The sequence below is a fragment of the Mustela erminea genome, chromosome 3 (assembly GCF_009829155.1).
Source record: "Mustela erminea isolate mMusErm1 chromosome 3, mMusErm1.Pri, whole genome shotgun sequence".
NCBI classification, from domain to species: domain Eukaryota; kingdom Metazoa; phylum Chordata; class Mammalia; order Carnivora; family Mustelidae; genus Mustela; species Mustela erminea.
In genome coordinates this window covers 96,469,845-96,484,439 of record NC_045616.1, presented here as the reverse complement: position 1 = coordinate 96,484,439, position 14,595 = coordinate 96,469,845, and the positions used below count along the sequence as shown (strand labels likewise).

Below are 14,595 nucleotides of genomic sequence, written 5' to 3'. Positions count from 1 at the left end.
TTTCCCTTATTATAGGTGCTGCTTTTTCAGGACCAGAATTACGGTCTTCACTATGAATACACTATCCCATCAGACCCTCTTCCAGAGAATCAGAGCTCAAAAGCACCTGAACCCCTTTTCATGTGGACACACACAGGCTGGGAAGATTGTGATGCCACATGTGGAGGAGGTGAGGGATTTTCCAGCATTTATCTTATCAAAACAGCAGCTATTTTCTGATTAATCCTTGATCATTAAGGCACATTTGCAACTCCTTATCTGAAATTCCAAACTCCTTAAAGGATTGGAAACTGAAAGTTTTTTGTGACAAGTGTGGTGCCTAAATGCCGGAACTGTGTATGAATTAAGTTAAAGAAAGGCCATTTACAGTTAATTACTACATTACTTTACATAAATATTAATGTATTGGTTTATAGGGGCTGCTCAAGGCACCACACAGTATATATGTCCTTTTATATCTACTTTCTGTATTAACTTTTTATTTTTATAGAATCTTCAAAGTTCTAACTTCCAGATACATCTACCTACAAGAATCATAGCTCTGCAGTAAATACAAAGGTGCTATGAAAGAGTAACATCGGGCTTGCTTCTGTGCCATTTGCATACTTAGTTTGAAAAGACAGAGCACCTGAAGAAAATAATTTAATGCCCCTTGTTCCTCCATTTTGATTCTTCAAAAGTGTCCATCAACTACTTTTGATAAATAGAGATGTATCCTGAAATCTCACTCAAAGATTTTAGATTTTTTTTTTGTATTAGAAGTTAGCAGGTAAATAAAACCAAATTGCTTCAGCATAAAACGTGAGATTAGCAAATCATTTAATCCTGGAGTCCCAGAGATTAAACAGATCGTCACTTAATCTCAGAACCAGTTAGGTCAAGGCAAGATCTCAGGGCATGGGGCTCCCAGCTTGCCTTTTTATCACATATGTCAGCAGCATAGTACTTCATTTGTGTTTTGCACTTAATAACAGACTTTTTATAGCTCATGAGTAATAACTTCCTTCTAAAATTATTTTAAAATATTTACATATTGAAAATTATTCTTAAAATATTATATATAATATATATAAAATAAACTAGTTTTATAACATATATGTAACATATTGTATGTATGTATATGTTTATATTAAATTGCACAATATATACATAATAGATATGCAATGTACATATATATGTTACATGTATATTATATATACAAGTTTATAATACATAAATAATATAAACAAACTAGTATATATAGTATATAATATAAATAACATATAATTATATAATGTATACATATATCATGTATTGTACATATACATATATACATATAATATGCACATTATATATAATATATAAGATAACAATATATAATATAAACTAGTATATATAATATATAATATAAACTCATTTATAACACATGTCTATATATAACAAAAACAAACTAGTTTATATTACATACATTATATATTATATGTTTATATTATATATTTATGTATGATATATATTATTTATATACATGTATAATATACACATATATAATGTATAATATAATGTGTAAATATAATGTATGTGTATAATATAAACTAGTTTGTACAGAAGTGGAATATCAGTTTTGTTCTCTAGGCAAAGAAACTATTGATACACATACCCTAAGTGTGCTGTAGCAAGGGGGGGAAAGAGTACACAGTAGACTAGTGTTTGGGGGAGAGTGTTTGGGGAAAATGAAACAGAAAATATACAGTATAAGTAAGTAACATGTATAAAATTGTGATGATAAAAATTAAGCAAGAGTGAGAAATAAATATGGGTTGGGATTTGGGAGAGGGTAGGTGCAGAATATAATGATCCGAAAGGTCTCAATGAGGAGATCACACTGATTTAAAATCTGCAGTGAGTGCGGATGGGCACCACCTATGAGGGTATCTGGTGAGAGTGAGTCCCAGGCAAAGGCTCTGAGGCAGGAGTAAAGTAAGGAGTAGTAAGAATGCTAGTATGACCTTCCTTTATTGAGTGATGTGAAATACCATTGAAGGATTTGAATAAAGGAGTTATTTGTTCTGGTTTTATGTTTTTAAAAGTTATTTCCATTTCTGCATTGAGAGTAGATGGAAAAAAGAGAAGAGTAGCAGTAAAGAGATCAGTTAAGAAGTTACTACCGCAGTCCAAGAAAGAGATGATTGTAGTCTGACCCCAGTGTTAGCAGAGGAGGTGGGGGAAGTGGTCAGGTTCTGTATATTTTTGAAAGTAGAACTAATAGAATATGTTGAAAGACTAGATGTGGAGTGTGAGAGAAAGAAAGATGCCAGGGATTGACTGTGATGGTTTTGGCCAAGCAACTGGTAGGATGGAGTCACCATCACCTTACCTAGGAAAGCCTGTGGGACAGCAAGATTAGGAAAGAGTTTGATTTCCAACAGAAGTTTGAGATCCCTTTTGGACATCTAAGTGAGATCAAGTATGATCTATAAGTTAAGTAGTCAAGAGAGAAGGTCAGAGATAGAAAATATATGGATGATATCTTCAAACACTGAGACTAAATCTGGTCACCTAAGAAGTGAGTGAAAAGAAAAAGAAGCTACTAAAGGATTGAGCCTTGGGACACTCTACCATTTAGACTTCAGAGAGAGAAGAAACCAGCAAAGCAGATTAAAATGAGTAGCCACCAACACAGGAAAGGCAGGTAGAAGAGAATGCTTTCCTGTAAAGCAAGTGAGAAAGTATTACACGAAGGAAGGAATGATCATCTCCATCAAAAGCTTTAAAGTCAAAAATAATGTGGACTGAAAATTGACTATTACATTTAAATATATTTATTATATTTTAAAAAGTGTTTATTGCATTTAAACATCTTTATTGTAAGATTTATTTATTTATTTTTAGATTTATTTATTGTATCTAAATATATTTATTAGATCTATTATATTTGAAACATAGAGGTCAATGATGACCTTGACAAAAATAATTTTAATGAAGTTTTTGGCTCAAAAAGATTAAATGAAGTGGATTCAAAAGAAAATTGAGAGAAGGAGAGTATATGGGACACACTTCACTCCTGAGGATATAGAGTAATTACAGCAGAAGGATGTCAAAATTACTCTAGCAGTTTTAAAAAAAATGTTATCTGTCATCCTTTCCATGGTGACATTTTCAAAGGCCAGGTTTCTCTTGGGCCCCCATATTGCCAAGTGATATGGGAATCCTCTGCTTTCCTGTCTCCTCCTCCTAAGCCTCTCATACACCCTCAGAGTCCCATTCTTCACTGATGCTAGAGGCCATTTGACTTAGGGGGTCCTGCTTCACATCCTCTATCTAAATAAAAAACGAAAACACAAATGGAAACAAACACATTTAAAATGAAATTCTTGGGTGACTAGGTGGCTAGGTTGGTTAAGTGTCTGCCTTCAGCTCAGGTCCTGACCCCGGGGTCCTGAGATAGAACCCCACATCAAGCTTACTGCTCAGTGAGCCTGCTTCTCCCTTTCCCTCTCCCTGCTGCTCCCCCTTCTTGTGCTCTCTCTCTCTCTGTGTCAAATAAATAAATAAAATCTTTAAAAATAAATAGACAAAATGAAAATGAAAATCCATATGGTTAGAATTTTCTTGTTAATATAACTGAGACAGGAAAGACCAGCCCCCATCCAATGGTGGGCTGTGGGGAAATGGAGTGATAAAAAGGTTGAGTTCTTGGTATAGCACTGAAAGGCAATTATTAAAATCTGTTTGTATTTAAAGTCTAGACAGGAAAATGTTTGCCCCATAAATTTTGTTTGCCTCGTTTTTTTCTTGCTTTTGTAATTGCTGTCTAATAGGAGCTACATTAGAAGTAAACATACAGAATTTATCAATCTTCATTTTGAACAAACAAATTTGGGGGATTCACATTTTTTTCCCAAAAATCACATCATTTACAACGTAGAATATGTTTTTCCAGTTGCCAAACTTTAATGAACAGAGGTTTGCTATAAATTTTTTAAGTTCCAGAGTCAGAAGGGCTTTTAGATAGTTTTAAGCATAACTGCTTAATTATTAACACAAGAAAATTTAAATGCATACAGATTCAGTGACTTCTCAAGGCCACATGCCCAGTGTGGGTAGAGGTCACGTTAGAATCCAGGACTCCTAACTTCAAATCATCTCTCCTCCTCACACCTCATACTTCCTTCAAGAGCAGCTCAGAGGCTTCATGTCATTTCTTTTCACAAAATAGGGCATGTTCCTTAGAGATCATATAAATTTTGTTTGGATTCAGAGAGATGTTTTATTTAAACTGTTTGATAGGGGCGCCTGGGTGGCTCAGTGGGTTAAGCCGCTGCCTTCGGCTCAGGTCATGATCTCAGGGTCCTGGGATCGAGTCCCGCATCGGGCTCTCTGCTCGGCGGGGAGCCTGCTTCCTCCTCTCTCTCTCTGCCTGCCTCTCTGCCTACTTGTGATCTCTGTCTGTCAAATAAATAAATAAAATCTTTAAATAAAAAAAAAAAAAAAAAAAAAAGATAAACTGTTTGATAAAAATTTAGATATGTCCCTATTTTTTATTTCAAATGGGTTATTTTGTAAAATAGTCCTAATTAGACACAACCTTTATATGATTTGCACTTGAATAGACCTTCTCTTTCAAATCTGTTACATTGTGTTTAGTCAACAGTTCTCAATTATCTCTGACAATGTTAATAGGGTACATACTCCTTTCAGTGCCAAAATATTTCTGGGCTTTTGGATATTATTTTCCTTTGCAGTTCATAAATAAAGCGGATGGACAGGATTTCAAGAATCGCATCACTTCTAACTTCATATTGTCCATTTTATAGCCAGAGTTTGTAATCTTTCAGCATATACATGAATTAGAGGAAAGTGAGTTCAAAGCACAGAACATTGGAAACAGATTTATACAAAATTTATCTTCAACAGCAGAGAGAAGTAATGGCACTATTTTTTTTTTAAGATTTTATTTATTTATTTGACAGAGAGAGAGAAAGAATGAGATCACAAGTAGGCAGAGAAGCAGGCAGAGGGGGAGGGGGAAGCAGGGGATGTGGGGCTTGATCCCAGGACCCTTGGATCATGACCTGAGCTAAAGGCAGAGGCTTAACCCACTGAGTCACCCAGATACCCCATATTGGCACTATTTTACTTCACAGGACTATATGAAGCAAGAGCAAATAAAATACCACACAGCAATATAAGATTTCAATGTTTGACATGTTATTTTTTGGATTCTGCCGTAAGGCATAGACTGCCTGCAATAAGTGGGAAAAAGAAATTTTTTTAAAAGATACCTACTGTCATGTAGCTAAATTTTTATTGTAATAATCTTTAACATCAGAATGGCAAACTCTTTTAGAATGAAAAGCCGAACTAAAGTTAATTCACTGCATTTGAATTAGTTTTATTAGTATCAGTTATTGTAAGATATGAAAAAGCCTTTCAGAAGGAATATTTTTAAATATCGAATGGAGGTTGGTGATCTTAGGAAAATTTTTCCAACAGTATAACATATGCAAGCTTTTTGGCACTGTCTTCTCACATTCTAATGGTAGTTTTAGAATGATTTGAAAGGATATATATCATTCTGTATTTTAACATTGGCTGTTTAAATTAGTCCTTTTACTTTCAAATGGCTTAAAATGTATTTGGGAAATAAATATTTATTTTGCATTGGTGTTCTAAAGCATCTAAAAACTCTTTGAAGGGATGTTTTAAATTTATCTTGGCACCTCAGAAGTATGGTTCACCGGATAAAGTTCTTTTTGACATGAAAGACCTGTTTTAAGTGATCTTGGTCTTCAGAGGCATTAAAACTTATCATTTCATGGTATCTGAGTGTCGTGCGTTGAATAAGCCTTTCACAGTACGGCATATAGTAACTGTATTACTCTAGAGTTTATTTTGAGCTGGTGAAGAGATTAGTGATATAAACCTAGAGTAAGAGCCCCAAAATTCAGTAATCTTTTTTGAAATAAATGAATAGCATGCTTCTAGGAGATCTAAATAGATACAGTTTGAAAGGGGAAGAAATAAGCCAACATCCCACATTCTTCCCTTTAGTCCAGACCCAACCAGCTGAAGACCCTCACTTTGTTGGCCTTATATTGTGATATCCTTTAGACATGGGTTTCCTTGTGCATGAACAGATTCTAAGGAGGATCCAAGCCTTTAGGTCGAGGATGAGGGGACATATCTGAGGAGGACACACCCCTATCATTTTGCCAGCATGGTTTGTTTCCATTGTCCATTTTAAAGGCATATTGCCATTGCCTACACCATAATAAATGTTATTACCTGATGAAAATGCACCAAAATATATTTTTTCAATACTACTTTCTTTAATAAGAACATTTTTATATTAATGCAAACTCTTTATAAACTTGAGTTTTAATATGTACATAATTCATTAGCTGAAAATGCCATAGATAACTATCCCCGTAATTGGTCATTTGTTTTGCAAATGGTTTTCACCATTTTAGGAAATAGTCTTGAGATGAACCTCTTAGAACAGAAAGCACTTTTTGGCCTTGACTTACATTCTTGTACTTCACTCGTTGATTCCTTTACCAATGCCTTCTATGCATTCACTATTTCTGAGTGGCCCAATGATGAGTGCTTTCTGCTTTTAGAAGATTCACTGTTCATTTAGTAGGCATCAGCTAATAATAAAATCACTGTGCAGAGTGATATGGGAAGATGTAGAAATTATTCCAGGGATATGCATACGTGCAAAGGCACTGAGGTTTATGAGAATGCTTATTTCTAGGGTTCAAAATAGGAGGATCAAGGAATGAGAGATACTTTGGCCCTTTTTTCACTTTTTTATAGAAAGAAGTTAGTGCATGAAGATTCCTGAGTGTTATGCTAGCATTCGAGTGAAATTTGTCTTGAAAGTTATGGGATACCATTAAGCTGTTTATGTGCATGAAAATGATGAGGTCAGGTTGGGTTATATATTGGGTGTTGTAAACAATACAAAATAAAAATATTTTCACTAAAAAGGATGAAATAGTCATTTTAACATTAAACCTAAGTCCTGAGGGAAAATTTTTATAGAAATATCAAAAAAAAATGGCTAAGAATTATATGGCATGCATAATTTTGGGAGACGTCCAAGTTAAAATATGTATGCTTTAAAAAAACCTGCATTTTACATATTTCTAAGAAGTGCTCAGAAAAAAGCCCGTCATCCTCATTAAAAAAGTTACTTTGGTTTCACTTATTTGCTGGCTATTGTTAATTTGATAGAAAATAAAGAAATACATAATTTGAGGGAAAATTATAAAGACAAATGAATATATATATAGTCTTCGTCCTATAGAGGTTCAGAATTTTATTTAAAATTTGTGGTGTCCATTAAGATAGAGGGGATTTCGATGCTGTCTATTGAAACAATGAACACACTCCCAAGAACATGTTTCTTTATTTATGATGCCAGTTTGAGAAATGTGATCTACATGGCTAGAACATATTTTTATTAAAAATATCCATTTCTTGGGGTTAAATACTTTCTGAGACTGGAAAAGAAGGCACCCCATCTAATATCTAGTCTTCATCAAGTATCTTCAGAGAACAACAAAAGAGTCAATACATAAAAATCACCCTTCGTTTTCAGATTGTGCCCATTACTCGGTAATGAGACCAATTGCATAATGGTTATGTTCTTTTATTCCTAATTGTATTCAGAACATCGAAACTGATTTCCCCAATACTTATTTAATGGGAATGACCCTGAGGTGAAGTTAATTGCCGTAAAGCAAATAATACACTGTCAACAGCATGCAGCTACTCCTGGTTCAGGCAGAAAGCCAGTACTTCATCACTCTCTGCCCGTCCCTAGGTTCCACAATATTGAATGCATTGTAAATACTGCTCCTAGATGCTAGAATGGAAATTTCCTGTGTTGGCTGGAACATAAAAATATATAAAAGAAAAAAGTCAAACAATAACATTTCCATATGGCTTTACAATCTAGTTGTATTTTCATAGGCATGGTGTGCCTGTAGATGGGCAATAGGTTTCGTCCCTCCAATTCTGTTGTTTTCATTCAATGAAATTTTTAAAAAATAGAGCCAGGCTTATCCTATCAGCTAAAACATGTGTGATGCGAACTTCCTTGCTACACTGTGGACGGAGAAGTCCCAATTCACAATCATATGCCTATCTACTTTCTTAGAACACCAAGGTGATTCCTGAAACAACACAGGTATCTGGGTCTCTTTTGACATATCAACACTTACACTTAAAGGATTTTTTTCAAGAGCTTAACATGTTAGCTCTAGGGTAGTAACCAAAGTTATGTATTTTCATTAAAAAATGCTGTGTAATTAGTTCTGAGTTATTCACCTCATGACTACCTATATGTTCAGCAAAACGTTTCTGGATAATGTCTGTTGGTCATTTTTTTGTAGTGTAGTTGTCAGGAAAACCACTATTTAAGTTAGTTTAGGCAATTCCATCTATAATGCAAAAGAGTGTTTTATGAACTGGAAGGTGTTAAATTAGATATTAGAGCTAACATTTATATTTGATGAGAATAATGCATATGTTAATCCTCCTTTAAAGTAGGCATCATCAGAATGTAGAAGTTGTACTGAACATCTGTTAACGTTATACAGAATTTTTACAATATCTATTTAGTATGTGCATTGGGTCATAAGGGAGCCCCTGGAATGTAGGAAACTAGGAGGAAGTTAACCAAAATCCTGGTCCCAATTTTTTACACTTAAGTAACTCATTACCTCGTGAGGCTGGTTTTTCTCTGTGAAAGAATGAACATAAGCCATGTCTGTTTTTTCTGCAGTTTATTTAAAAACTGAAATTGGTAGGTATTGAACACTTCTTATGCGTAAAATTTGATGCCACACTCCTCCCCTTCTTGACCGATCAGGGAAGAACCTGGGCAGCCCCTAAGTATTTACCCCGGGCATGAAATGTGGCCTCTTCTCTGCCAGTTCCCATCAGCTTCCCTGACTGTGTGGGGTGCACAGAGCAGGCTTAGAGGACTTCCAAGTGGAGATGTTCATTTACGTAAGCAACTAGCCATAAAGTCCTACAATTCATCCTCCATTCTCTTTGCCAATCTGGGAAAGGACCCTTTACCTACCTGGCACCCTGTTGTCTCAGTTGAGCACCCATAGAATAAGTTGCATTGCACCAGACCTGGAATTCTCCAGATAGGGCATAATCGGCCAACATTGTGCTGCCTGTGCTAGGAGATACAACTGAAGATAAAACTATGGTTTCAATAACATAGTATGCAATAATCAGAGTTATGATTATTAGTTACTACACACACATGGCGAGGAAGAAAGAAAGGAGAGAAGTAGTCATTTTTTTGAAGGCTACAAATTGTCCTGGGACTGTGCCCCAGTGTTGTTGAGTGGCAAAGGAAGGAAAGGTCCTAAACCTATACCTGCTCTCCTGCCTTCTTCACCCTGTTGCTTCTTCCCATCCCCCATTCAGGTCAGAGCAGAAAATACCTAAAAACTATTCAAAGTAGCCCTCTCTCTACATTCTTTCTTTCCTTCTTTCTTGACACCAGCCTTCCCGCTCTGTTAATTAGAGGACAGAGTGACTTCTCTGCTACCCGCCCCGGCTGTGATATTTGGCACAAGCGGCATGAATACTCTGAGCTTCCTAATTATCACGGCATGGCAGTCATCGGACCCTAACTAATGGCCTTGCAGTAGAGACCCAAAAGACTTGTGATTATTTTCCTAATCCTTCATGACCCATCTGGCTTTAAAATTGTTTGTTGATTTAATTACTTCATAATGCCAATCAGTTAAATTAGATTATGAAATCTTATATAGATATTTAGACTCTTGTAGAGAAAGAGAATTAGCACATGTGTAATAGGCTCTTTAGGTGGAAGATAAAAATCTTGTCAAGTAGAGAAAGAGAATTAGCACATGTGTAATAGGCTCTTTAGGTAGATAAAAATCTTGTCAAGTAAGTGTACATAAAGTACCCAGATAAAAATAAATACACCATGCAAGTCGTCATTTTTACCTCCGGTAATCAGAGTTTATCCTAACAAAGTAGAAAAGCCATTTTTTTGAAATCTGATGAAAAATACCAGGAGTCCCATGGCTTTTCTTAGAGCATGTCACAATAAACAGGGAATGAGGATTTCTAGAATGTGCTGTCATGAAGGCATACAGGTTGCAAATTACAGCTTTCCACCACTTAATGCTAAAAGATGGCATAGTCTTTACTAACAAATTTAATTAATGTCTTGGCAACTTATGCTGCCACAATCCCTTGGGAATATAAAACTTGTTATTTAATATTTTTATTTTTTTTTAAGATTTATTAGTTTATATTAGAGAGAGAGCACACACGCACATGTGCCAGCTGCGGGAGGGCAGAGGGAGAGGGAATGAGACAATCTCCAGCAGATTCTGTTCTGAATGCGGAGCCTGACAAAGGGCTTGAGATCATGACCCTGCAATCAAGAGTTGGACACTTGGGGCGCCTGGGTGGCTCAGTAGGTTAAAGCCTGTGCCTTCCAGTCAGGTTATGATCCCAGAGTTCTGGGATTGAGTTCTGCATTGGGCTTTCTGCTCAGCAGGGAGCCTGCTTCCCCCCTCCCCCACCTGCCTGTCTCTCTGCCTACTTGTGATCTCTGTCAAATAAATAAGTAAAATCTTAAAAAAAAGGAAAAAAAAAGAGTCAGACACTCAACCGACTGAGCCACTCAGATTCTCTGCCATTTAATTTCTAATGAGGAAAAAATAACCATTTATCTCCCTTAAGCCTAGAGATGCATTTTTATGTAAATGATAAGTAATATCTTCACTGATATAACTTAAAATTCCTTCCGAAGTCTGAAAATTACAGCAAGCCTATACATATCCTCTAAATCATTTACATAAAGACCTATAATTTCTTTTTGTTTTTTTTTGTTGTTTATTTGTTTGTTTGTTTGCTCTTTGCAGGAGAAAGGAAGACAACGGTGTCTTGCACAAAAATTATGAACAAAAACATCAGCATCGTGGACAGCAAGAAGTGCAAATACTTAACCAAGCCTGAGCCGCAGATTCGCAAGTGCCATGAACAGCCATGCCAAACAAGGTAACCATGTCCCACCCACTGTGAAAGCTCCACGTGGCCACTTATTTACTGGCATTCAAAACATACTCAAAATATTAACAAACTCACTTTTTCCTAAAGACAGTGCAAAGGAATATGTACCAAAATTCAGGGTTTTAGACCGGCAAGGTCTAGGAAAGACAGATCATTGCCTGAATGGAAAGAGAATAAAAGCGGCAAGGCAAGCTAGGATTTCCCTCCACTTTCATTGTATTCTCCACAGCGTGAAAACAACTAAGTGGGACAGATGAGGTATAATTAAAATTATGTGATAATCTGTTGGTCACTTCTTCAAAAATCTGGTTACAGGTTGAATTTAACTAGTTGTTCTCCAGTTCTTTGAAATGATGTGTTAGAACTTGCCAAGGATGATATAAACCAAAGCAGAACTGGCTCGGACCCAGTCCCGCCCAGGACACCAGGGACAGTGTTGTCCTCCTGTTCCTGAGACTGCCTCCTCACTTTCTCTCCCAGAGCTCCCAGTCTGACTGCCCCATTCCTGACCTCTGTCCACTGGATTCCCATGCTGGGTCCTAGTTACAGAACAGTCAGCCGTTTTGGTCTTCTGTGACTTCCGCAATGAGATTACAAAGTAGGCAAGAAACTCTTGAGTAGGAAGTAAGATGGGGATGCTGAGCAGCTGAAAATGGTGTAGAAAGAAGACTATGCCTTAGTAACCTGCAGAGACGAGGAACCTGAGTCTAATTTGGAAGTGAGCTAGGGGCAAGACTGCTTGGAGTGGTTCCCATCATAGGGCTCCTTGAAAATCCATGTGCTTCATATAAAAATTAATGGGCTTCAGTGGGACTGACCCCAGTGTCAAAGGTCCTAAAAGCTTTCAGAGAAAGAATAATGAAAAGAGTATGAGCCTGCATTGATTCCTCTGGAATCTAGGGTTAGGGACGTCTGTTGAGTCTTGACACTCAGAGATCTGTTTAGGCTCAGTGAGTAAGACTGTAGTATTGAGTTCCCAGGGAGCCACACAAAGACTGAGCTCCCCTCTCAATGGCTCCTGCCTTGGAATTGCAGTGGATTTGCCTGTCCTGCATCTCAGATGTGCAAAGAATCTGTAGCTTTGTGCTGGTCTGTAACTAATAGAATATTCTTTCTGATGCTCTACCACAGTGAGTAAGTATAGAGAGAGGAGGAACAAAGTTGCCAATTGACTATATTTAAACCTTTCTGTCTTAATCTCTTTGGGAATTAGTGTCATCCAGGCTAATGCTGGGTTCTTCTGGTCCCCCCTGCCCTCCCCACCTCGGATGTAGCACTGATCCTGAGTTCCCTTTGTTTCTGGTTTATTACAAAACTCAGTTTTTAAGCCCTTCAGATCCAGCTCATGCTATGTTAATGAGAGCTTAAAAGAATTTGGAAAATCCTTTCTTCCTTTCCAATGCTGAAATTCCAAGGCTTGTTTTTCTATAGATTTGGTGTATTTAAGGTGACAAAAGCTGATTATCAACTTTTTCTTTCCTTTGTGTTCCTGCTCCAATATTCTTGTCCCTCCCCAACCCCCCTGTCCTTCTAAGGAACAGGACAGAAGAATGATGTGTGAAAGGATGTTCAAAAAGAGAAAAGCCCATGAGCAGACTCTTAGTAACGTTATTCCCATTCTACCTACCTCGCCGTCTGCTTTTCGGCTAACTTCATAAGTAAAATGAACTAATTAAGCTTTTTTCTGAGGCGATATAGTAATCAACAGGAAAAGTGATGTAGGGAATTATTGGTACCTGCAGTCAGATCTTTGACTCCTTTCTGTTCAGGGCTGGAGAGATTTAAAAGCAGGGTTTTGGCCTTTGCCCCATCAGCTAAAGAACCAGGATCATTTTAGTTCTTACCATTCCTAAGAATTATCTTTTTCTTTACCTCTTTTAATAGATATTAAAATGCTAATTTATCTTGTGTTAAATAATTTGCTAAAATATTTCAAAACACCATTTGTTTCATATACCATATAATTTTTCCATTTGGAGGAACGAGCATTGCCTTTTTCTGATTTATCAGGAATCCTGGAGGAGTTGGATTTGAGGACTAGAGCATATTTGTCACTTCCTAACTTGGTCTGTAGAGGATCAGAATGTACAATACACACCATTTATTGTTCATCACTGACCTCAGCTATCTTGTGGGAAACTGCCTTGCTAATATTAGACTTGGTAAAATGAATAGTTTTGAAAGGTCACTACATTTCTGAGTGAGAAATTTTTGCAGCTGGACACTGGATGTCTTTTTTGTTAGAGATTATTATCTTCCTTCTCTTGGAAAAGAAGTCAATATATTGCAAACCACCAAGAAGCAATGTCAGTGAGGTTAACTAAAATACTGAAAAGTAAGAAATGGACATGAGCAATTATTAGGGCTCATGGAGGAAAACTTTCTGTGACTTATTGGCATAACATAACCTTTAGTTTTCCTGCCTCTTCTTTTTCCCTACCCTAGCAAGAAACATTCTTACTTCCATTTACATGTATTGAAAAAGTCACTAAGTAGACTGATGGGACTCTATGTGCCAAATACAAAATATATCAATGCACTAGTAAATAGCTTTGGAAGAAGGAATCTTAAAGATAAGAAAATGGGATAATTCCAAATTAGATTAATTCTAAAATACAAAGGGCTTTATTGGAATATGTTTTACATTCTATGCTTATTTTTGAGGAGCTTTCACAAGAAATGGAAAAAGTAACTTTTGGGGCACCTGGATGGCTCAGTGGAGTAAGTGTCCCACTCTTGGTTTCTGTTCAGGTCAAGACCTCAGGGCCATGTGATGGAGCCTCATATTGGGCTCCATGCTCAGCTCTAAGTCTACTAGAGACTATCTCCCTGTTCCCACCCTGCTCCCCCTGGCTCATGCTTGTATGCACAAGCGCGCTCTCTCTCTCTCTCTCTCTCTCTCTCTCTCAAATAAATAAATAAATAAATGATTTTTTTAAAAAAAGAAAAAGTGACTTTTATCATCATACTGAAGATCTCTAAAGATTTATTTTATTTAAAAAAATATGGGATTCCATGAAATTGCAAATACTTGTGGTTCCATAATTGGAGGGAAAAGTACGTACATGGGTTTAAATTGTGCTTATAACCTGTGTATCCACATGTAGAAAGATGAATCAGAAACTAAATAAATTTGGAAGATAAATACTTTAGGAAAAATCCACCAGGGGAGGAATGCCTGGGTGGCTCAGTCCATTAAGCATCTGCCGCGGGCTCAGGTCATGATGCCAGGGTCCTGGGATCAAGTCCCACTTCTGGCTCCTGGCTCAGCAGGGAGCCTACTTCTGCCCCTGCCCGCTGTTCTCCTGTTTGTGCTCACCCTCTTGCTCTTTCTCTCTCTGGCAAATAAATAAATAAAATCTTAAAAAAAAAAAAATCCACTAGGGGACTGCCAAGCAAAATGGTAGATCAGCATCATACTTGATAGACCAGGGACAAGAACTTTATTAGAGGGAATACTAGAATGCAAATGTTATCAGGATTTTTTTTTCCTTTTCAGAAATAGAAGCATAAAATCATTTAGAATTAAGCCAT

General features: G+C 36.7%; 1 protein-coding gene across 2 annotated transcripts in view; it reads left to right on the top strand.

The window, feature by feature from the left end:
• The window catches only part of ADAMTS19 (ADAM metallopeptidase with thrombospondin type 1 motif 19), a 252,739-nt gene that overhangs the window by 213,499 nt on the left and 24,645 nt on the right, over positions 1-14,595 (top strand). For both annotated transcript variants that reach the window (XM_032336832.1, XM_032336831.1), the window contains 2 exons: positions 16-169; positions 10,914-11,049. In XM_032336832.1, coding sequence (XP_032192723.1) covers positions 16-169; positions 10,914-11,049 — 290 coding nt within the window. The remainder of the gene's footprint in view (positions 1-15; positions 170-10,913; positions 11,050-14,595) is intronic.